Source organism: Prionailurus viverrinus, unplaced genomic scaffold (genome assembly GCF_022837055.1).
Source record: "Prionailurus viverrinus isolate Anna unplaced genomic scaffold, UM_Priviv_1.0 scaffold_33, whole genome shotgun sequence".
NCBI classification, from domain to species: Eukaryota; Metazoa; Chordata; class Mammalia; order Carnivora; family Felidae; genus Prionailurus; species Prionailurus viverrinus.
Genome location: NW_025927604.1, coordinates 469,533 through 492,741, shown reverse-complemented (window position 1 = coordinate 492,741; position 23,209 = coordinate 469,533). Strand labels below are relative to the sequence as shown.

Genomic DNA, 23,209 nt, shown 5'->3' with positions numbered 1-23,209 from the left:
GGAGGCCCGAACGTGACAGGCTGCGGGGCAGAGCTGGCCACGGGTCCCCTTGCCCAGGACGGGCGACAGCAGTGACGAACTAAGCGGTTTTCTCGTGACGGACCCTTCGGTCCTGCCCGGGGCCGCTCCAAATGTGCTTCTGGCACAATAGCTTAATTTATCGTTGCTGGCAGTTTAAGTGGACGGCAGCTTAATTTGTGGCACGAGGTCCGCTGAACCTCACTCTGTAATCTCCAGAGTTTGTTCTATATATTTAGGCTCCATCCTTCGGCGGCTTCCAAGGCAGCAAATTAGAACTCCCTTTCTTTTATAACAAGAGAAAAATTAGTTTATCCACAGAAGGAAACAGAAATAAATTAGAATTCTCTGTCTTCCTCATGGAAGGGAGGAGAGGGGGGAGGCATTGATTTATGCGTGAGAACAGGGCACATTACTCAGGATCTGGCTCGGTGCTCGCGATCCCGAAAGGGGGCTTAGCAAACTCTGGCGTCGGGGACGGCGAGGCCGAGGGGGCCGGTCCACCGGATGGCCCGAAGGGGGCTAACCCAGCTGCCGTGCGTGAGGCCCCGACTTCAGTGAATCATGGAGCAGACGAGCAGACGTAAAGCTGACATTCTATCGAACCTAATTTATGTGCTTCTTCCCAGTCTTGGCCACACTCACCAGCATCAATTATTACCAGTGTGAGGCAGATGGGAGGGGAGGTAGGAGGAAATTCTCACTAATGGAGACCGGGCGAGTGTCCTCCTGGAGGGAAGCCCCAAGGGCTGGCTGGACGGGTCCGCCCAGATGCGCGGGTCTCCGCCCGCCACACGCACCTCCGTTTCACACGCCCTCCCCTAGGAGGGGTGCTTTCCCCCTTTAATTCCACACATCGGCCCGCGTAGACTAAAGCAGTTACCCGTAACTGCCGCATCAGACCCCCGGAGAGTCCTGCTTGTTCCGGGGAACCCTAAGCAGCTGCCGAGCTCATGGGCCTCAACCTCGTGCCCGGGGCCGGGCGCGCACACACACGAGCCCCGCTCATCCCCCGCCGGCGGCCACAGACGCCTCCCGTCCCGCGCCCCGTGTGGAGAGCCCGGCCGCACCCTCTGGACCGCTGGCCGCATCTCGGGGTACCGCAGGGGAGCCCCTGCTCGCGCCCCGTGTCTTCCCCAGGCCTCCCCGGATGACGTCACCTGCCTCTCTGACAGCCAGCATCTTGGCCTCTTCCGACACGCTTGATAGTTTCCGCTCCTTCAATCCTGCTTGGGATTCCACGCCGTTCACCGGTCCGCGTCTCTCACCCAGCGTCGAGGAAAAACCGGAGCTGGACGGTAAAGCTCCAGGTTTACCGCAGATTTCGCTCAGGAGCAAAGCTGGAGAACAGGGGCATCAGCGTGAAAGCGGCCTCGAGCCCAAACGCGGCGGGGCAAGCGGGAACCCGCAGCCAAGGAGCACGGCGGGGCCCGTGGACGGGAGCCCACCGGGAGGAAGTGCGGGGGGCGCGGGGGACCGGCTGGCCCGGCCGGAGCCGCGCGGGTCAGACACAGAGGATGGGGACCTCCAGCCAGACCAGCCCAGCCAGACTCTCGAGAAGACGGCACGATGAAGACACGGACGCAGAAGCCGGGAAGCCCAGGCTTGGGCGACGAGTCCGGGGAATCCCACCCAGAGTCTGGTGGAGAGAACCTGTCAGCAGAGCGTGAGCTCCCAGGGACCGGGACGAGGTCGTGTTCCTTCGTGCCCGACCCGCGTCTGGGCAGGCACGCCAGCGAGCGGTGGGCAGAGCTGAGAGCGTGTGGCCCTGTGGCTTCACGGCTGTGTCTTCAGGCCCCCCCCCAAGAGCAGGGCAAGGTGCCCCCAAGAGCAGGGCCAGGTGCACACTGTGCGCCGGGCCCTGAGACCCGGCTGTTCCCGGGGTGGGCGGCCTGCTGGCTGGTGTCCCCGTGCGACGGGTAGGAACCCCGTCCAGTGCACAGAAGCCCCGCCCCGGGCAGCCTCCACCCGCCCCCTCCCGCAGGCCCCAGGGTGGTGGGGGCAGAGGGTGTGAGAGCCCCAGTGGTCTCGTTGCCGTAACAACGGAGAGGGTAGCTGTCATCTCTTCCGGTTCCGCAGGGACCAGGCACCATGGTCTCCTAAACCTCAGTGGCCTAGGGACACGGGTCTCTGGGTAGACACCAGCATCCCGAGTTTACACGCGGGGAGACAGAAGCACAGAAGCTGAATCGCTCGCCACAGGGACGCCGACAGTGAGGGACAGACGTGAATCGCAGCCCGGGTCGGGTTCCAGAGCCCCAGCTCCGTACGGGTGCTCGGAACAGGCAGTGTCCACAGCGGGTGGACCCGTGCCCCCGGGGTGGGCCTGCTGTCCCTGTCCCGCCAACGCCAACCGACAGACACGCTCAGGGTCGTCACACAGCAAGGAAATGGGAAATCTGCCTGAAAGAGAAAAGGCCCACAAACAACAACGGCCATCCCCTGGTCCGGTCCCCTCCCTCCTCCATGACCACCAGTCTGCCACAGCAGGTCCCTGCACGGATCCCCGAGAACTGAGTCCTGATGAACTGCTGTGTCTCACGTGGGAGGAGGAAGGTTTAAAGATCACGATTTTGCAAAACGGCCAACGGGTGTCGAGTGGGACATCTCCCCTTTAAGGGCTGGTCCGTCGGGCACTTCAGCCACTGGCCGCAGACACAGTCCACGGGGGAAGAGGCTCAGAGAGCCGACAGACGGGTGGCCCAGCCGTGGAGCCTTCCCTGCCAGCCACACCTTCCCTGTGTGGCTCGGAGCGCTCCGGGGGCATCCCTTTCTTTAGGGGTGACTTAATGGTCCAGGCTCCTGTCCAGATCTCGACAGGATGACTGCTTTATGGGACCCTATAATGGATTCCACCCCACGCTGCAATCCATCATCGCCGGCGCCACAGCGTGCCCTGCGCCCGGGCGGGCGATCACGCACGTTCAGTCCCCTCAGCCACCACGACTACCCCCACCAAACACAGTTTAAATGAAGCAGTAACTCACCTCAACCTCTTCGGCTTAATCACACCCATCATCTTGCATATTTCCAAAGGAGTGCGCATTAACGGTTCTTAAACAGGGCTGCGCGAAGGTCACATGGATTTGCCCCCTCCAAGCGGTGCAGGACGCGGGCTGACGATCACGAAGCTAGAGTGCTCCGTGTGGCACCTGCCCCCCAAGGCTCCGGCTCCTTCCGGTCCCCACTGCTCCCCTGACCCCTGACGTGAGGTCTGCACTGACTTCAAGGGTACACACGTCTGTAGACCCTCCACTCCTGCCAGGGTTCTGCACAGCAGTGAATCTTGTCTTAATCACTGGGACACGGGAGCTCCACGCATGGGCCCTGGAACCTTCCTGATGCTCCAGGGAATCGCCTGTGCTGCAGGCGGCCCCAAGGCAGCTGGAGGAGCAGAGAGCCCTGGGGCTCCACTCCCCGCTCCCTCCCTCGCCACCCCTGCACCCAGATTCTGCACCCTGGATGTGAACACCCTTCACCGACATCTCCCCTCTGCAGTTCTGAACGTGCGGACTGAACTGTGAGCTCTTCCAGGGCAGGACAATGTTTTATTTGCTTTATACGCCCAGCACTTGGCATAGCACCTAAAGCCCAACGTATGTTTGCTAAAAGAACGGACTCAAATGTCACCTGGCCACGACCCGGGGTGACGGATCATACACTACTCTGCCTGGAGCACCTGCGATAGATCAACCTTTAAGAATAAATTGAATTGTCATTCCACTGGTGAACGGTGTCCTCTTAAAATTTCGTCTAGTTTTGTAAAGATACAGACCATTCTTGGAATTAAGTCGATCTATTGTTTTGCTTGGTAACAACGTGCATCAGAGGTTACGTGCTGCACTGGGCTTGGTGCAGGGACAAACATAAAACGCCTACATAAGAAGGAAGAAACATCTCACATAGGCAACTGAACTTTCCACCTCAAAGTATTAGAAAAAGAACAGACCAAGCTCAAAGTTAGCAAAAGGAAGGAAATAATAAAGATTAGAGGAAAATTTGTGAAATAGACACCAGAAAGACAACAAAAAAAGATCCATGAAACTAAGAGCTGCATGGGGTTTTTTTCTGAAAAGATACACAAAACTGACCAACTTGTATCTAGACTAACAAAGAAACAAGGGAAAACTCAAATAAATAAAATTACAAATGAAAGGGGACATTACGACTGATGTCACAAAATGTAAGAGCTCGTAAGAGACTAGTATCGTCAATTACACGCCAACAAATCTGACAACTAGAAGAAATGGAAAATTCTTAGAAATGCAAGCTACCAAGGCTGACTCACGAAGAACCAGACATGGAGACTGAATTAGTAATTAAAACCCACTCACAAAGAAAAACCCAGGACCAAATGGCTTCTCCGGAGAATTGGACCAAACATTTTAAGAATTAACTGCAATCCTCCTCAAACTCGTCCAAACAGGAATTCCCAAACTCACTTTTTGAAGCCAGAATTACCCTGACACCAAAGCCACATAAAGACGCCACAAGGAAAGGAAATTATAGACCAATATCCCTGATGAATATAGATGCAAAAATTCTCAACAAGGTACCAGCAAATCAAATTCTACAGCACACTAAGAGGATCATACGCCACAATCAAGTGGATTTATCCCCGGGATACGAGGGTGGTTCAACACACACAAATCAATAAATCTGATACACTGCATTAACAGAGTAAAAGGTAAAAATCATAGGCTCGTGTCAACATATGCAGAAAAAAACCATTTGACAAAATTCAACATCCTTTCATGACAAAACTCAACAAATTAGGTACAAAAGGAACGTATGTGAACACAATACAAGCTGCAGATGATGAGCCCACAGCTCATATTGTCCTCGGCGGGAGCACAAAGGGTTTTCCTCTAAGGTCAGGAACAAGACCAGGGTGGCCCACTCTCGCTTGCTCCCGTGCAACGTGGTACTGAAGTCCTATCACAGCAATCAGGCCAGAGAAAGAAACAAAAGGCATCTGCACTGGAAAAGAAGAGGCAAACTTGTCTGGTCTGCAGATGACACGATATTGTACACAGAAACCCCTCAGGACTCCACCTAACACCTGTTAGAACTGATGAATGCAGTCAAGTTGCAGAATACAAAATCAACAGACAAAAATCAGCAGCATTTCTTTCTCTACATTAAAGCTATCTGAAAAAGAAACTGGGAAAACAATCATCTAGGTGATAAGAGCACAGTACACACAAAATGTAGACATTTTATACATCAGTGTATAAAACATCGATGAAAGAAATCAAAGTAGACACAAACAAATGCAAAGATGCGCTGTGTTCCTGAACGGAAACGATTGCTATTGTGAAAACATCTCTACTACTCAAGACAATCTACAGATTCGGTGGATTCCCTCTAAAAAATCACAGTGGCAGTTCTCACAAAAGTAGAAAAGACCATCCTAAAATTCGTATGCAACCTCAAAGTCCTTGAATAGCCAAAGCATTACTGAGCAAAAGGGACAGAGCCGGAGACATCACACTTCCTAGCGTCCAATTACATTACAAAGCTACAGTGATCAAAACAGTATGATCCTGGCATTGAAAGAAAAAAGACACACAGAACATTGGGACAGAAATAAACCCAAATGCATATGATCAATTAATCTTTGACCAAGTCTCCCAAAATACACAATGGGTAAAAGATAGTCTCCTCAACGAATGGTGTTGGGAAAACTGGGTATTCACATGCAAAAGAATGAAATTAAAATTAGACTCTTACACCAGTCACAAAAATTAACTCGAAATGAATTGAACATTTAAACCTAAGACCTGAAATTGTAAAAATCCTAGGAGAAAACATAGCAAAGATCTTTGATGTTGGTTTTGGCAACAATTTTTTTTTTTTTTTGCATGACCCCAAAAGCATTGGCAACAAAGGCAAAAATAAACAAATGTTATTACATCACACTATAAAGCTTCTGCACAGCAAAGGAGACCATCAACAAAATGGGAAGCCAACCTACAGAATAGGAGAGTATATGTGAAACCAGATATCTGCTAAGGGACTAACATTCAAAATACATAAGCAACTCACACAGCTCAATAGCAAACAAACCACCAAACAAGCAAATAATACAAAACTAAACAAAAACCAGAGGCACCTGAGTGGCTCAGTCAGTTAAGCATCCGACTCTTGGTTTCAACTCAGGTCATGGTCTCATGGTTTGTGAGTTCAAGATGCGCGGGTCCATGCGGCTCTGCGTGGACAGCTCAGGGCCCGCTTAGGATTCTCCCTCTCCCTCTCAAAATAAATATTAAGAAAAAGCAAACAAACCCATAACCTGACTTAAAAATCAGACAAGTATCTGGATACGGATTTCCCAGAAGAAGACACACAAATGTTCAAGAGGCATGTGAACAGGTGCTCAACGTCACTCATCACCAGGGATAAGCCACTGAAAACTGGTGAGATGTCACCTCACAACTCAGAACGGCCATCATCAAAAAGACAAAAAAGGCAACAGGTGCTGGTGAAGATGTGGAGAAAGGGGGACCCTTGTGCACTGCTGGTGTGAATGCAAACTGGTGCAGCCGCTCTGGAAAAGCACATGGGGGTCCTCAAAATGTTATTGCCTCAAAATGTAGGGAAACATCCTCCAATCCAGCAACCCCAGCTCTGGGCATCTCTTCAAACAAAGGAACTGAGGTCAGGCCCTTGAAGGCGTCTGCTCTCCTGCACTCAAAGCAACACTGTTCACAATGTGATGGACGAACGTACGCGCTGTGCTGGAACACCATCCAGCCCTGACAAAAGGGAGAGAATCCCACCCCCGGGACCACATGGATGGACCTGGAGGGCGTTCTGCTAAATGAGATAAGCCAGACACCAAAAGACAAATACCGTATGATCTCACGTACCTGTGGAGTCTGAAATACTCAAACTCACAGTCACAGGGCGCAGGGCGGGCACCGGGCGGGCACCGAGGACTTGGGGGAGAGGGGCACACAAGTGTGGTCTGAGGGCGCAGACTGGGCGAGGAGCACAGTCTGGAGGTCGCCACTGCCACACGGCGCCCGGAGCTAAGAACACTGAATGGTATACTTACAACGTGCTGAGTGCAGATGTTTAGTTAAGTGTTCTTATCACACACACATAATAATCATAATAGCAGTGGGAGGAAACTGGGGAGGTGGGAAATGTGGCTGTGGCCTTGAAGGGAGGGCGTGGCTTCAAGGGCGTACACTTGTCCCCACACTCATCCCGCTGTATACGTTAAGAATGCACAGCCTTCACAGGCCGCGCTTCACTAAAGGGTTTTAACAAAACAAAGGTGAACATCAATCAGGCTGTCTTCCTTCCATATTTTGGTCTCAAACCTCCGAGTATCAGCCAAGAAATGAGATAACCGCTTTAACTTGAACTTGTTAAAACTGAAGTTGAAGCCCAAGTCCAAGCTGATCTCAGGCACAGCCGCACAGTCCTGAACGGCGGGGACCGCGGCGTCCCTTCCCCTCCTGGTGCCGGGAGCGGGGCCCAGGCTTCCAGTTCCGGCCTGCCCCTGCGCAGGGCACTCAGCCACCTCCCCGTGTGACGTGAGGGGGCTGGGCCCACGGGCTCTGAGCCCCTGCCCGCACGTGGCCGGAAGTCAGCCTGCGTGTCCCGGTTACCGACGGTCTGCTCCAGGAGGCTCGGTGCCTGCGCACGGGGAAACCAGGCCACCGGGCCTGCCTCCGGTCCCACCCGGAAGCCCGCGGCCCGGTGCACACGCAACGGGGCGGGCACGCGCTTGCACGCAGCCTGATTCTCGGGACCAGTGTTCGTCTTCCCAAGAAAGTAAAATCTGCCTCCCTTCGACTTTGCACGTTGGTGTCCTCTGGGTCTTGGGCAAAACTAAATTCACATCCACTTGCACAAGGGACCCCCACGCGACAGGGCCCCCGGCCTGTTCCGGGTCCCTCTTCTCCCAGCTCCCCTTACTGTGCCACTTCCTGTGCTCCAGACGTGCAGCCACCGCGAGGAGCACTCGGGCGACACCTGCGTGGGCAGGTGGGCTCGCCAGCCAGGCCGCTCAGAACCAGCGTGCCCGGAGGCGGGGCGTACAGGCCAGGGGCGGGGCGTGCTGCTGGGGCGGGGCGAATGGGCCCGGGGCGGGGCGTGTTGCCGGGGGGCGGGGCGTACGCCCAGGCCTAGGGACTAGACTCCCGTCCTCGCCAGGACCTCACAACCGGACGACTCTGGCAAACCCTGTGAGGGCCCGGCCCCACCTGCTTAGCTACAAGGTGGGAACACGGTCCCGGCCCCACGGGCCACTGGAAGCTTTAAGTGAGATGCTGCGTGCCTCAGTGCCCAGCGCGGTGCCACCACCCCCCCCAACTGGGGGCCCCAACCCCCAGTTTGGACTGGGGACTAGCAAGCCGAGGCTGTCCTCATCACTTGGAGTCACTGTGACACGTCTGTGTACTTCTCAGGAAGCAAGAGGCTCCTTTCAGGAGCCCTCGAGATGAAGCTCCTCTAGACGGGCACGTCCTGCATCATCAAGGACGTGGGACGAGACGCCCTTCCTGCTTGAAGCAAAGCGCCTCGGCCCGGAGCTCCTCTGGCTGGTTTCCCTGCGCTCGTCTGTCCGCCCAGCGTTCTGACACAGCTGGTGTCTGCCCCCAGAGCACCCGACCCCCTGCCCACGCTCGCCCCACCCGGTGCAGGGAGGCATCACGGGGACCACGTGGCCACGCAGCACGGGCCACCGGCAGCGGCCCTTTCCTGAGAATGGCTTCCGTGGGCGATGGGAGCGGTCCCTGGGCAGCAGCAGAAGGGAGACGTGTGCAGGGCCCAGCCCGCGCCACCAGCCCCCAACCCTGCTGGGGCTCTTCCTCTGGCAGCTCCTTCCCCGTCCGGACCCAAAGTCCCGCGTGTTTCGTGTAATACCTTCCCCTGGGCACCAGGCCTGGTGAGGACCCTCCTGTGGTGCACGGTGGCAGCCTGCCCAGGAAACAAGACAGTGACAGGTGCTGCCGGCCAGCGGCAATCTGGACCTTCCCCTGTGGGCCTCGGTCCACAGGACAGCACACTGTCTGCTACTTAACAGTCACAGTGGTCGACAAACCGTTTCACTTAACTTACCCATTTCATGGATGAGAAGGCTGAGGCTGAGAAGCTCACTGACTGTCCGGGTCCTGGAGCCTGGCAGGTGGCAGAGCCAGGTCTAAGCCAGGTCACACAGCACAGTCCTGCTCTGTGCCCCCTGGTTGCGTGCCGGCCGGGCAGGCCAGCCAGGGGGGCCGGGTCAGGTGGGTGGGCCAGGATGCCCCCCCGCGCCCCCAAGCACCTGCACAGGGGCACCTGAGCTCGTGCCTTTCACTCCATGGTGTCTGAGCCCCAGCCGCCCTCCGGTCACCACGTCCCGCACCCGGGTCTGTCGCGCGTCCACAGAGGGCGGGGCTAGCTCCTCCAGGCCAGCAGGGAGCACCGCCCCCCACAGCCCGCCGCTGAGCTCATGACAATGCCCAGTGCGGACCCCCACCTGGCCGGCCGGCTGGCGTCACTCCGTCACCCTGCCCCTCGACAGCACACAGCACGGACGTCCCTGGGTGGCCGCGGGGCGCAGCAGTGAGTGACACAGCCCACGTCACAGAGCCTGGCCCGCCTCTGTGGGGTCAGTGCCCTCCGGGGCCGTTCACCCGCCCGGCTGGCAGGTCCACGTCTGCTTCCCGTCGTGTGCAGAAGTGCCCGGAGCAGGACACCTGCCAAGGGGGCCAGAGTCTGGCGCTCTGGGCGGGCGGGCGAAGAAGCCGCCCCGGGCAGCCCGCAGAGCAGCTGACACACGGGTGCTTTTGGGAATAGGAAAGATGAGATTACTGAACCGGTACTCCTTCGAGCACCGTCCGCACCTCAGACAACGTGACCTGCGCCTTCAGGAGGCGGGCCCTACTCTCGGTTCACGAGGAAGCTATCAGCCAGAACAAGGACATTGCCCAAAGTGTCCCGGTTCATAAAGGGGCCCAGTCGTGACCCGAACTCGGCCCTCTGGCTGCAAAACCGCAAACCCCACTCCAGGCACCAAACGACGCTAAAGGAGGAGGGGACGGCAGGTGACGGCCACCGAGGCTGACGTGCTCCCGGCTGCGTGTGATGTGCTCCCAGGCTGCACTGCAAGGTCACCTGAGGTCATCCTGGGGTCTGGCCTGACCCGGGTGAGCCGGGGGGAATGCCCCCCGCTCCTGCCAGATGCCCTGTGGGTGAGCAGCGCTGGGGACCCTCAGGACCCACGGGCCCACGCCGTGTGCTGTCCTCGGCACTCGCGTGTGCCGTCGGTCTCCGTCTGTCTGATTAAAAGCGAAACGATGAATTCTCCCCCACGGCCCGCTGCAGCGTCTCTGCACACAGACAGGCACACAAGCCTGTGTACCCACGAGCCCGACCCCACCCAACCGTCCTCTGCGACAGCCGTGCCACAGCCACCGCTCCGGAGGGGCCGGGAGTATTTGGCCACGAGCCCCCCGGCCCCCGAGCCTGGTTCCGTGGGGGACCACCGAGCCCCGTGTTTAACGGGCCGTGGGCCGCTCTGCTCACGTGACCGGGAGCACGGATTTGATGCCCGAGGGCAGCGGACATGGCACCGGCCCCACAGTCAGGCGTCTGCCTCCCACGACTCGGGAGACGTCTCGTGTGAGTTCCTCAGGATAGAGTGGAGCCGTGACACCCCCACGTGACATTGCGGACACAGACCGCCTCCCTCGTACCTGCCACATGCTCCTGCCCACGGCGACAGGCCCGGAGTCCACGAGTGCACTGGCCGCAAACGCTGAGGTCTGTCCAGTGGCCTCTGTCCTCAAGGAACGCGTGCCGCGTAGGAGGATGGGACACGTCCCGAGGATGGAAGGGAGGGACGGCGTCAGAGCTGAGGGCCACCGGGGACACCAGGAGAGCGGGCCGGCGGGAAGCGCTTACTCAGGTCTTGGCCAGTGCAGGCTGCGGCTCGCGAGCCTGTCCTGAGGCACGGGCCCCGCTCAGCCGGGACCCCAGGAGCCACGCTGGGTGTGGAGCAGGGGTGAGATCTGCCAAGCTCATGGGAACGGCTGCGGTCACCTACACGCGATGTGGCCCGGGCCACGTCTGACGAACGCCCCCTGCGGGCCGATTCCGGGAGAGGAGCCCGTCCTCTGGCGGGAGAAGGCTGTGCCCACAGAGCTATTCCTGCCGGCCTGGGGAGCGGGGGGCCTGTGACCGGCCCCCCGTGGGCACCCGGGCAGCTCCCCCACAGCGGCCGGGCGCCCCCTGGGCCGCCTCGCACGCACACCGTGAGCCGCACCGCCGACGAGGCAGCGGCGATCCCGACAACAGTCCTCCGCACGCTCATTAGGCAGGAAGACACAACAGGGCACGAATTATTAGGCAATAACTCATGCCTGGAAGCAATTTTAGACACAAAACTTGAAGGATTCATCATTACCATATATTCAATTCTATTTTTCTTTTTCATGCTGTAAAAATCACGTCTAAATCTCCTAATGCCATCGCAGCTACATAGAAAAGCGGACCGGGCCATCAACTTGGACGGTTTAAAATAAACCAGCTGCTGAACAGAAAAGCTGTCGAGCTCCTTTCCCGGGTTTGGTTCTGCGGCTTGGGGGTGACGGTAAATACCATTCGCCGATCGCTGCCTCAAAGCAACAGCAGCGGGAGAAAGCGGCCCAGGAAACAGGCCCCTAAGGGCCGAGTGCTCCTCCAGCCAAAGCCGTCCTCCCGGGGCCGTGGGGCCGAGTGCCGGGCGGGGACACAGGGGGCCCGAGGTCACGGCGGCGGAGGGCACTGGCCCCGACACCGACACGGCCGCGGCCCTGGGAAGCCACCTGCTTTCCTGCCCGAGGCCACAGCGGGGACTCTGGGGGCCGCGTCAGGCTCCCTCCGGTGGCTGCGATTTTCCGTGGTCCTACCTACCGCACGCCGCAGACTCCGCTAAGCCCTGAGGCTTCCCCGTCTACACAATGTCCCCATCTCCTTTGTGGCCCTGCCGTTCCAGACAAGGGGCATCAGCCAGGAGGGGTGCGTGTCAATGCCCCCAGAAGGCAGGTGACAGTATCAGAAGTGCTGACACCCTGGCACCCCCCCGTCCAGCTGCCCGGGAAGTGGGGCGGGGGAGGGGGCTTCAGTCATTAACTTCCTGGAACCTGGTTCCTCGGCTGTGGGACCAGGACTCACCCCTGCACCTCGGCTGCTCCCTCTGGACCACCGGCCACATAAACGTCGTGGGTCGTAGCTCATTCACGCGCAACGGCTCGTGGCAACGGAATCAAGGTGGCGCCTTCTCCTCCCCTCCCACCCGAGGCTCTGCTCGTCTCACCCCAACCCTGCACCGCAGACACCGCCACGCACAAGCCCACCGCCAGGCCCTATGTGGCCTTTGCTACTTCCCCAAAGTGGGGCCACCAAGGACACTTTTCCTTGTATGTGGGCTTCTGTGTGAGCCGCCGCAACTTGGGGCCGTAACAGTGGTGTTGGGGGGTCTGAGGGTTCGGTCCTGCTCCCCATTTCTCTGGTGCGGATTTGCATATGGCACCTCCCCTCCCCCAAAGGAGAAGCTCAGTGACAGCAGTGACGGCCACAGTGTCCTCACGGGGAGCCCACCGCAGTGCAGGATTCTGTGGCCCCTGTCAGGCCCCCGGCTCGTGGCCTCTCCCCCCAGACCCATGCCTGGGAAGGGAACAGCGGTCGTGGGCCAAAGGAAAGTGGGGGGCTCCTTATCACAGAGGAGCTGGGGTCCCTTGGCTGGGCACACGGCAGCGATGCCACAGAAGCGGACCTCGCGCAGAGGGCGCCGCCCCCCGTTAGCCCAGCCTGGGGACCCCAAGACGCAAAGAACCGTCGCTCCAATGCAGCGTCACAGGGACATTGCCCACCTGACGCTCTGGAGCCCCTTCGGGTGGGAGAGCCTGGTCCTCTTTGGCAAAGTCACAGCCATCCCCACCCCGGTAAGACCCCAGCGCCCCCCCCCCACGCTTGCCCAGTGCCTGCCCCACTGCCCCCCCACGCTGGCCCCCCCACCTGCCTCCAATGTCTGCCTCACTGGCCCCCCCCCAGGCCGGCCCCAGTACCTGCCCCACACACAACAAGCCCCTCCCTTCCCTGTAATTAGTCGGCAGGTACCGACACCCACTGCTGACATTTATTAAACAACGTGCATCACATCAGGAGGATCAGAACCTAGAAACACCCGGAACACGCTGTTCTAACAGCCAGGGAGGCAGACGTCCACCTGGCCTTGAGGAGCGTGGCCAACCAGGGGTGGGAAGTGTGGGATTCTCAACGAGGGCACGTCCTTCATCAGGCTCTGCAAGGAGCCGCCAGGCGTGTGCAGAAGAACCAGGAGTTATGGGCCACACCTGACACTCAATCACGCGGTGGCAGCAGGCATCCCTGCAGGAATGCCCGGGAGGACCTGCCATGACGCGTGGGAGGACCGACCACAACATGTGGGGGGGGGGGGCAGCTGTGACGCGAGGGAGGACCAGCCGTGACACACGGGAGGACCCTGAAGTATGTGAGGACTATGACGCAGGGGAGGATAGCGACGCACGGGAGGACTGGCCAGGGAAGGACCACGGTCGGCCCGCAGGCGGCCTGCTAACCCTGCGTGAGCCCAGCCGCCCCACCTCAGCCCGCAGCCCGAGGCCCCAGGCTGCCACCGCACGGCTGCACCTCGGGAGCCCTGCAGGGACGCCCTGTCCCCCTGGCACGTGGTTTCAGGCCTCTCTCTCCCGGAAGAAGCAGTGAGCCAGGCGCGTCCTTAGATGTGGCCGCGCAGGTCGGCCGCGGCTCGACCCGGAGGCCCTCTCGGGCAACGACACCGAGGACGGGTTACGATGGGTCGTCACAGTTGTCGGCACCGCCTGGGCCGGGCGGGCCGGCCGGGGTGATGGTTCCTCGCCTCCCCACGCCCCTGCAGGCCCCGCCGGGGAAGCAGCAGGGTCCCACCGGCGTCTCCTTTTGCGCCAGCACACGCCCTGGGCCCCGGAGGAGAGGACGTCGCAGCGGCATCTCCCAGACGAGGACTGGGCCCCGCGGGAAGCACCGGGCCTGTTCACGAGGCGGGTCCCGGGCCCGCCAGGAGCTGCTGGGTCAGAATCTCGGTGTGGCTTCTGGGCAGTTCTGGCCAGAGAAGCTCCTCTGGAGAAAACGGCGTGCGGGCCCCGGCGTCTCCTGGGGGGTCGGTTCTCCGGCCTCTCCTCCTTCCTGGGCGCCCCCCTACCCGAATTCCTGTGTCGAAGCCCCAAGCCTCCAGGTGACGGTGTCGGGTGATGAGGTCACAGCGGGAGCCCCGTGTGGGATCGGTGCCCTGGGAACAGGGACCCCAGACGCCGTACTTCCTCCCTCTCCCGGTGAGGACACGGCAAGAAGACTCCACGGCGAGCGGGTAACCGGGTCCTCACCGGGACACAGCCACGCTGGCGCCGGACCTCAGACTTCCAGTCCCCGGGGCCCTGAGAAGCAGACACCTGCTGTTGACGCCGCCCGCCGTGTGGTACTCACACTGGGAAGGTTCGCCCCCTGCCCGACCCAGCCGCAGGGAACGAGTCAGAGCGCAGGGTCCCTCGCCCTCCCCACCCGCCGGCCGCCCCCCTGCGGGCCTCACCCTGGACGCGCAATCCCCACTTCAGGCCAAAGCAGCCGCGCAGGAAGACCCATCCCTCCTCTGCCCCCTTCTGGCCTGACACCTCCGTCCTCAGAGCTACAGGACATCTAGCGGGACACCGAGGCACCCCCTCCTCGTTCCCGGGGGCTCAAACCCACGCTGGGACACAGCATTCGCAGCCTGGCCCCTGCGCCGTCTCTCCCAGGAGCCCGGCGGCCCCAGTCTTCCGGGGTCTCCCCTTCCTGACTGCTTCCCGGGGGTCGCGGGACAGAGTTTCCCAACCCCGAGTGGCCACGCTCTGGCACCGGCACAGCCCAAGGATGGCAGCCACTGGGGTCTGCTGGCCCTGCACACGCCCGCCCCGCCCCCACCCCGCCCCCCCCCCCGCACCCCGCCCCCGCCCCGCCCCCTGGCCCGGCATAGGCCCGCCCCCTCCCCCACCCTGCCCCACCAGCCCCCCAGACAACCCTTGCAGCTCCTGCTCCACCAGGCTCCACCTTCTACCTAGAGGGGGCATGGTCACCCGGATGCTGTGGGTGACGTCTCCCTGCCCCTGTCATTCTCATCTGGGGGAATGAGGGGCACCTGTGTGTGGGCCGACGTGTCTGCAGCTCCAGCAGGAGGGGCCTCTGCACTTGTGCAGACCACCCACCCGCGGCCGAGGGCAGGCCGGGGCTCCCGCGGTGGCTGCTCCCAGCCCCCAGCCCCCAGCCCCGCAAACAAGGACCTCACGAGGCGCTGGGGCAGGAACCAAATGTGAGTGAGGGAGAACCCTGGACTGAGCTCATCCTACAGGAGCAGTGGTCCCGGGGCCACGGGATGCGGTGGCGGCCGTGTCAGGCAGGGGATGCCAGCTCTTGGGGATAGAGTCCGCCGCAAGGCTGTGGAGCCGCCTCCCCTCACCCCTGGGGTGGGGGTGCTCTGCCGCTGGGTCGAGGGCAGGTGTCACAGCAAGGACACCTGCGGAAACGCTTTCCGACCTCCAGAGGGGCGGGGCTAATAAGGAAGGCATGGCTGCACCTCCTTTCGGTGATGTTTTTTAAGTTTACTTATCTTTTGAGAGAGAGAGAGCACGCGTGTGCGCCAGCTGGGGAGGGGCAGAGAACCCCAAGCTCTCTCGGCACCGTCAACACAGGGCCCGACACACCACGGTGACCTGACCCAGAACCACCAGTCGGTCGCTCAACCGACTGAACCCACACCACTCCCCGCCCACAGCCTGCCAGCAGGGGTGCCGCTGGGGCGCCCCTGCTCCCCTCCCCGGCCCACCCCACCCCCTCCGCTTCTGCACAGCAGCCTCCCGGGCCGACAGGCACCTGCTTCTCTGGCTACAAGTTTCCACTTCTCTCACCTGCTTGCCAGCCTCCCCGGGGCTGAGCCACCGCAGGCCCTCTCCTCTCCCTGCTCGAGGGCACGTTCCCACTCACCACACGTCTGGTGCAACCTGGGGGGCGGCCGTGGCCCCAGCGCAGCCCTCGGGTGTGCGCACAGCTGGCGGCAGGGGCCGCACCCCTGCTGGTCCTTCCTCCCGTCCCCAGGGCTGTGCCTCACGCAGCAGCTCAATACACCCTTGCTGGATTGGATGGACAAGGCCACACGGCCACATGTGCCACCATAACTCTTTCCATACAGGCCGGGGAGAGGCGTGTGAGACGGGGTGTGGGGAGCCCAGCACCCGGCCCGGTTTCCTTGCACTGCAGGTGACAGGAGGGCCAGGACCGCTGGGAGGGGCCGGGGTCTGCAGAGGGCTGGGAGCACCAAGCCAGTAATGCAATACTCAACCTGGACGCCTATGAGCCGGGGGAGCGGCAGGCCCACCCACCACCCGATCGCTGGCAGGGGGCCCAACACTGGCAGAAACAGGGCACTTTCCTCCCTCCTGCAAAGGCTCCAAGGAGCCACGTCGGCTTGATTCTGCGGAGGTCAGGGAGGCCTCCGGAAGGGGGACACTGGGGCTGGTTTTGCCAGATGCAGAAGGAAAAGCGTGTTCAAGAAGAGGTCATGCAGCCCGACAGGGAGGCTGACACAGGACGCCCCCGAATGCAGAGATGCGGGACACCAGCGGACAAGCAGGCTGGGGTCAGAGCCCGGTGATCGAGGGTTAGTGGACTGACTGATTGATTGATTGATTGAATCGCCACTCTCGAGGTGCTCCTACCTATGAGGTGGCGTTTCGGGTCACAGCTTGCAGGCCGCGTCCCTGTGAAGCCACCAGGACTCAACGGACACCAGCCGATCACCTCGCCATCATTTCCTGCGGCCGCAAAGTGCAGAATGGTTTCACCGCGTGGGGGATCGGGGACCAGCTCTGACCCCTGGGGGTTCTGGATGGCTTTCCCAGTTCTCTTGTGTTAGACAAAAGGATGTCACAGAAGCTAACAGAGGCAGATGTCAGCTTAGGGACTGAGTGAATGGGTCTCGTCTCGTATTTACTGCTGTTAATGCCCGAGACCCCCACCCCCACCCCACAACTGACTCAGCTCTGGCTTCCGACGCTTTAAGGGAGTTGAGAGTTTGCATTTGTCACAAATGCCACAAAAACTCGACGTGTAATCAAAGTGGTATTTCAAGCGTCCATCCACGTGTCCGATGAGTATTTTATCTTCAGACACAAGATCGGCGTCCGGGCGTTTGCGGTCTCCACAGAGACACGGGATGGAAGAACCCAGGGAAGCAAGACCCCCATTCCAGACCCCGCAGCTGTGCGAGAGCACAAGGGCCCTCCAGGCCGCCGGGCCGCCGTGCCCCGCGTGCCCCCGGCACCTGACGGCGGGCCCTCCCCCGCTTCACTTGGCCTCCGTGACGTGCCACGGGCTGGGTCGCATGCACCTCCCCCAGTGCTCCCCTCCCTCCCCCGTGGGCCCCTGGCCCCCGGCTCCACGTGGGGCTCGGCCCTGGTCTTCCCCATCCCAACCCGACGGCGGGTGCCCCGGGGCGGCCGCCACGACAACAGACTCCGCTCCCCACGCAGCCAGCCCGGACCCCTCCAGAAGCTCGGCTCAAGTATCCAAATGCCCGTGGGCATGGCCGCTGGGCTCCACGGGCGTCTCGCGCTAACAGATCGCAGTCGGCAGGTGGCTCCCATCTCTGACCCCCACCCTGCTCCTCTCCGGGTCTTTCCTGTCCCGGCAACCGTCCTGGCCGCTCTGACCAAACGCTGGGCCCTCCGTGACTCTTGTCCTGGCCTCTCACCTACTTGTAATCTGTCAGCAAAGCAAACTGACGGCCCCACTGTAGGTCCATCCAGAAACTGACCCCCTCCCGGTATCTCGACGCCACCTCGGTCAGCACCACGTGGCAAGGGGCCCACGTGTCCTCTTGAGTCCAGAGAGCTCTGGTCCCTGATCCAACGGGCGGCTCGGCCGGCCTCTCTCAGCAAACACGGTCTCGCCCGGGAAGCGGGTGCACGGCACCCTGAGGGCCGCACGGAGGGGCAGGCACACTACGCAGAAGCAGCAGCAGCGAGGTTACCCTCCTGGCCCGGACCCGCCGCGGCCAGAACCTGGAGGGGGACGTCGGGGCAGCTCTGATGGGCCTTCTCATTCTGGCTGAAGGACTCACACACACGTGGCGGATCTCCTGTGCTTTCGGAAAATGGGGGCCTGTCTCCTCGTGTCCCACCCCCCCCCCAAGCACTTATGCAGGGGCAGGGTGGGCTGCACGCCTCCCAGCCAGCGCTCACGACCCGGGGGCAGCACAGACCCGTGGGCCCACGGCGGGGGACCGGGCACGAGTCCACACGTCCCGTGTCCGCCTCACCGAGGAGTGGGGGTCAGCACCATGGCATGGGATTTCACGAGGGCAGGCGTGTGGCTTTGGGGGACAAGAAGTTGCCTCCCCCGGTGCCATCGGCACCACGTGGGCAGGACCCGGGATGGGCGGCCAAGGCTGACGGGAGACACTCACTCCCGGCCACGGTCAGCGCCCCCAGCTGGCCACGCAGACACCACGGTCCGCACACGGACAGGTCAGGCCCAGAGGAAATGAGCAGAGAGCAGGTGACAGGGCCACGCAGGGCAGGGTTCCTGAAGAATGAGCCAGAAGCCCGGGCCACGCGCCTTGCTCATTTTGCTTTTAATCTCAAGAGAAACGGGAGTCAGTGTTACGGAAACAGATACCATTTTCTTTCAGTGACCCTCCCAGCACCCTCGAAGAGACCAGAGAAGGCCGACGGCGACCGACGGGCAGCACGTCCTGGCGCCATCCCCAGAGACGGGGCCCCTCGCCGAGGCCCGGCTGCACAGCCGCGGGGGCTCCCGCCGCGAACGCAGGTGAGGCCGGTTCCCGGCGAGCAGCCTGTGGGGACAGCCGCCTCCAAACAGACGCGGGGGTGGGAGAGCCGGCCGAGGACGGCCGGGGACGCGCTACAGCAGTATGTGGTACTTCAGGGCCCTGGGCACCCGGTTGATGACGAGCCTCCCGTCGTAGCTCAGGGAGGCGAACAGCCAGGGGTCGGCGGACGACCAGTCCACGGCGTACACGCTGTCCTCGTGCTCCTCGTAGGTCGCGATGACGCTGTCCTGCGGGGGCTCCTGGCTCCTGCAAGGCACCAGGGACACGCATGAGCGAGGCGGGGGCGCGTCCTGCGGGGGCCGGCGGGGCCGCTCCTCCCGGAGCACAGAGACCCTCACCCGGCCGTGAGGAGCGGGCCCCCCGCGGAGGCGGACGGAATCAGCACTAAGCCCGGGGACACTCTTTTTTCTGGCTGTGGGACAGCAGGTGCCGGGGAGTCTACGAGGGGCCACGGTTCAGGGGACGGTGGCCAGGAAACAACCGTGAGGGCTGAGCGAAGGGTGACGAGAAGCAGAAAGGACCCTGGGGACTGCCGGCATGGCTCCTTCCCAGCTGGCCGGTGTGGCTTTGCAACGCCCTCGGCCGGGGTTGCATGTCACCGCCCTCTGAAGCGGGGTGGCGGCTCTCCTTCTCAGGAACCCTGACCGGACACGCTACACGCGTGGGGAGCGCAGACCCCGCGTGCCCACGATGACAGGACTCCGCACGCTCTCCACTCGGAGGGGCCCCTCAGGCGCTTCTCTTCCCGTCTCGCGGGAAGCGTCTACTCGGACGGCACCCCGCGCTCCTGGACGCTGCAGGGTGCCGCTCCCCAGCGAGCAGCATCCAGCTCTGCGTGACTCCCCCCACCCCCTCAACCGGCCCGCTCACGCGGCAGCCCTGCCGGCCATCCGGCGATGCCGACCCGCCGTGCCCCAGCGGGGCGTGTTACACCCGCCGCAGGAAAACGCTCCTGGGGATTCTGTTCTCCTGAATTCAGTGAGCCACGCGGACGGACCACGGGAGCAGGAAGGCTTGGGGACCCTGGGGATGATGTCCCCACGTCTGCCGGCCTCCCCGCTCAGGCGCTTCTCCGCAGCCGCCCGAGTGGAGGGCAGCACGCCGTGAGTCCCACCGGCACCGGCACAGCTGTCCCGGCGAGGGGCGCCAAAGCCAGCGGCACCGCGGTCGGCCGGTCCTTGCCCCAAGCGACCGCTCCTGCGTCCCCATAGTGCGGCTCCACGTGCCTGAACAGAGAACACCCGCAGCCACGAGACAGACAAAGGTGGGAGAGGCCCCAAGCACCGAGGTCTGGTCTCAAGTGAAGTTAGGCCGAGCTCAGGTAGCTGCAGGAAGAATTCGGACGACCGAGCGGTCAAGGACCTCACAACAGAAGGGCCGGCCCTACTTCACGGCAGGGCTCGACGGGGCCCACTCCACACCGTCCCCCCCGGGAACCGGGACACGGGACCTCTGCAGGCAGCTCCCCGCACGGACAACAGTCTCCTCGAACAAGAAATGTCCTCTGTTACGCTCCACGCGGCTGACAGAAGCCGCAGCCGCACTCCGCTCACAGCCGGAGGCTCCGACTCGAGCCTGGGGCCGGGGCACCCCTGCTCGGCACTAACCAGGAGCGCGACCCGCGCGAGCCCCGAGCCCCCAGGAGCCGGGCCGCTCTCGGGAGCACGAGCCCCGGTCTGAGCAGGTGCGGTCAGGACTGGAGAACAGCACAGGAAGGAGTGTTTTGGAAACGTGCAACCAGGAAGTGCGACTGTTACAAGGGGAATCAAGGTTGACCACACTCCGTGTGCAACCTCGGGCTGAAGCAGGACAGGGGAACGGCTGGGGGTCGGGGCTGAGAGCGCCGGCCTGGAGTCCACGCCCGCCGCGGCGAGGGCCGCTGCCACCAACTGAGCCACACGTCTCAAATCCACGCCAGCGGAGGGGACGCCGACGGCGATCTCTCGCTCACGGGGACGGCGGAGGGATCGAGGCCGGAGAGCACGCTTAAAGACTGGTGACGGCCGTCAGGAGACGGAAAGACACTGGAAAGATCTCCTCTAGGACCCACGCGAGGAGACATCAGCCAACGTGACCCGACTCCGACTCCCCCACGGCGGGTGCCGACATCCTCCAGAACTGTGACCCGCGAGCGGGCAGTGGCAAGACCCTCCCCGACCACCCGCCGGACGCCTCCGCCACGAGCCACCCGGACTGCGCGGCGGTCGGGCAGAGGAAGCCCCGCGCCATAGGGAGCCTGTGCCCTTACTTCTCCTCCGGACGGCGCTCCTCCTGGTCACTCAGGTCGTCGTCGTCCACCAGGTGGCCGAAGGGCTCGGAGGAGATGGACACCATGTTGGACAGGATGACCCTGCTGTCGCTGCTGCCCGTGAGCACGAGCTGGTCGTGCGAGTGGTTGTAGCGGACGCTCCACACCCTGCGAGGCAAGGAGGCGGGTCTAGCAGCACTCGGACCTTCCCGGAAGGGGTCACGGCGGGGTCGTCAGGCGGCCGACCCCAGACTGCATGGTGCAGCGTTAGGAAGGTCCCAGCAGACGGCTGGGCTCACTGCGAGTTTCTCCCAAACCTTCTCTGAAGTCCCGGAAAACAGACACGGGACCGAACGGAAGCACCCAAAAGCCTAAGCTCAAGGGCTGCGCCGGAAGCAGAGGGCAGGTCAGCCAGACCCCAGGGCAACGTCCACAAACCGCTGCCACGGGGCCACGAGCGTGCTCTGGGTCTGCGCCACCAACGTGCCCGCCCAGGGAGCTCGGTGAGCCGAGCCGGAGGACAGGCGTCCCCTCGACCACAGCAATCACAGCTGCTCACCGACTTTGGCGAACTCTACTCCAGCATTCGGGTTTTTAATTTTCTGACTGCAGAAACGTGGCTTCTGGAAAGTAATTCAAAGAACTCAGATATAGACCATGAGAAGCCAACTCTCCTGTGACCTGCCCACCCTGGCCTGAGGAAGGACACCTGACAGCAATCCCGTTCTTCTAGACGTTTCTTCCACATACATGCACACACACACGCACACATATACACACAAGGGCACACACACACATGAAGTATAGAGGCATATGTCCACACAAGCGTGCACACACAAGAACATATGCGCACACACGCACATACGTGAACACACAAGCGTGCACACACGTAGACAGTCACACTCACACAGGCAGTTACGTGTACAAACACACACACGCCTCGCTGGAATGAAAACTAGCTCACGGCACGCACGTTGGCCTGGAGCTGCTCTCTCAGCGCTCACAAAGTACCAGACACACGGTAAACGCTAAACGCCTCGGGAACGACTGTCGGGGACCCTCGCGCCCGCACACACAGCTCTTCTCCTGGCCTCGCCTGCTGCACAGCCCCCACCGGCCAGACTAACCGGCCGCCTCCTGATGGGCATTCGGGCCGTTTGCAGCTTCCCAGCACCGCAAACAACACGCATGAACAGCGACGCACGCTGTGTTTGCGTGTCTCAACTGGCTCTCCTTTCACAGAACACAGACGAAACGTTTTCCTTCTTTGCCTACGTTGATAAATCCCAAACGTTGGGATCCGGGATGAGTGTTTCTTTAGGAAAAGTAAAACCGGGTCGACTGAGCGGTTCACAGCGGCCTTTCCAAACGGGAGAGTACCCGGCAGCCGGATCTCTAGCCCCCGCCCCGCCCCGCCCCGCCCCAGCCAGTCCCTACCAGTGCGAGTGCTCCTCCAGGGTCTTCACGGGCTCGGTGACATTTCGGGTGTCCCAGAACTTGACCCTGCAGTCGTCCCCGCAGCTGGCGAGGTAGTACTGCTTGTTGGGGTTGAAGTCCAGGTCCCGCACCAGCTGTCCGTGGGCGTTCTCTATGCAGTAGATCTGACTGTGGGAGAAAGTGGGGGGCGCACACGGAATGCGACGCGGGCATGAAAACTCCACTCCGCGGACTCGCACCGCCTCCCGTTCCCCCATATGGAGGGCCAGCCTCCAGGGACCGCGGGTCCCGCCACGGGCCTGCAGGCCGGGGCTCCCCGCTCAGCGCCTCTCCCGGCGGAGCCCAGGCCGAGGCTTCCTCAGAAGCACACCTGCGATTCCCCCCGAGCTGAGGAAGGGACACTGGTTCACAACCGTCACAAAGGTGACCTAGCACCTCGGGAACGAGAGCGAGTCACAGGGGCTGTCCCTGCCCCGAGGAGCGGGGACAGACTGAGGCAGGAGGGAGAGCCGACCGAGTTCTGGAAGGACACAGAGAGAGAAAAGGAACAGGTCGGCGGCAGAGCGGGAGCACAGCGGTGCTGGTGGCGGGAGACACAGACACGGGCACGGAAGAAAAAACTGGAAAAG

The 23,209-nt window shown here is 61.5% G+C and overlaps 1 protein-coding gene across 8 annotated transcripts in view; it reads right to left on the bottom strand.

The window, feature by feature from the left end:
* Nucleotides 1–18,661: 18,661 nt before the first annotated feature.
* EIPR1 (EARP complex and GARP complex interacting protein 1) overlaps nt 18,662–23,209 on the bottom strand; it is a 122,181-nt gene continuing 117,633 nt past the window's right edge. For all 8 annotated transcript variants that reach the window (XM_047845205.1, XM_047845206.1, XM_047845208.1 and 5 more), the window contains 3 exons: nt 22,581–22,748; nt 21,144–21,311; nt 18,662–19,141 (listed from right to left, as the gene is read on the bottom strand). In XM_047845205.1, the coding sequence (XP_047701161.1) occupies nt 18,967–19,141; nt 21,144–21,311; nt 22,581–22,748 (511 nt within the window). In that variant the 3' untranslated portion in view covers nt 18,662–18,966. The remainder of the gene's footprint in view (nt 19,142–21,143; nt 21,312–22,580; nt 22,749–23,209) is intronic.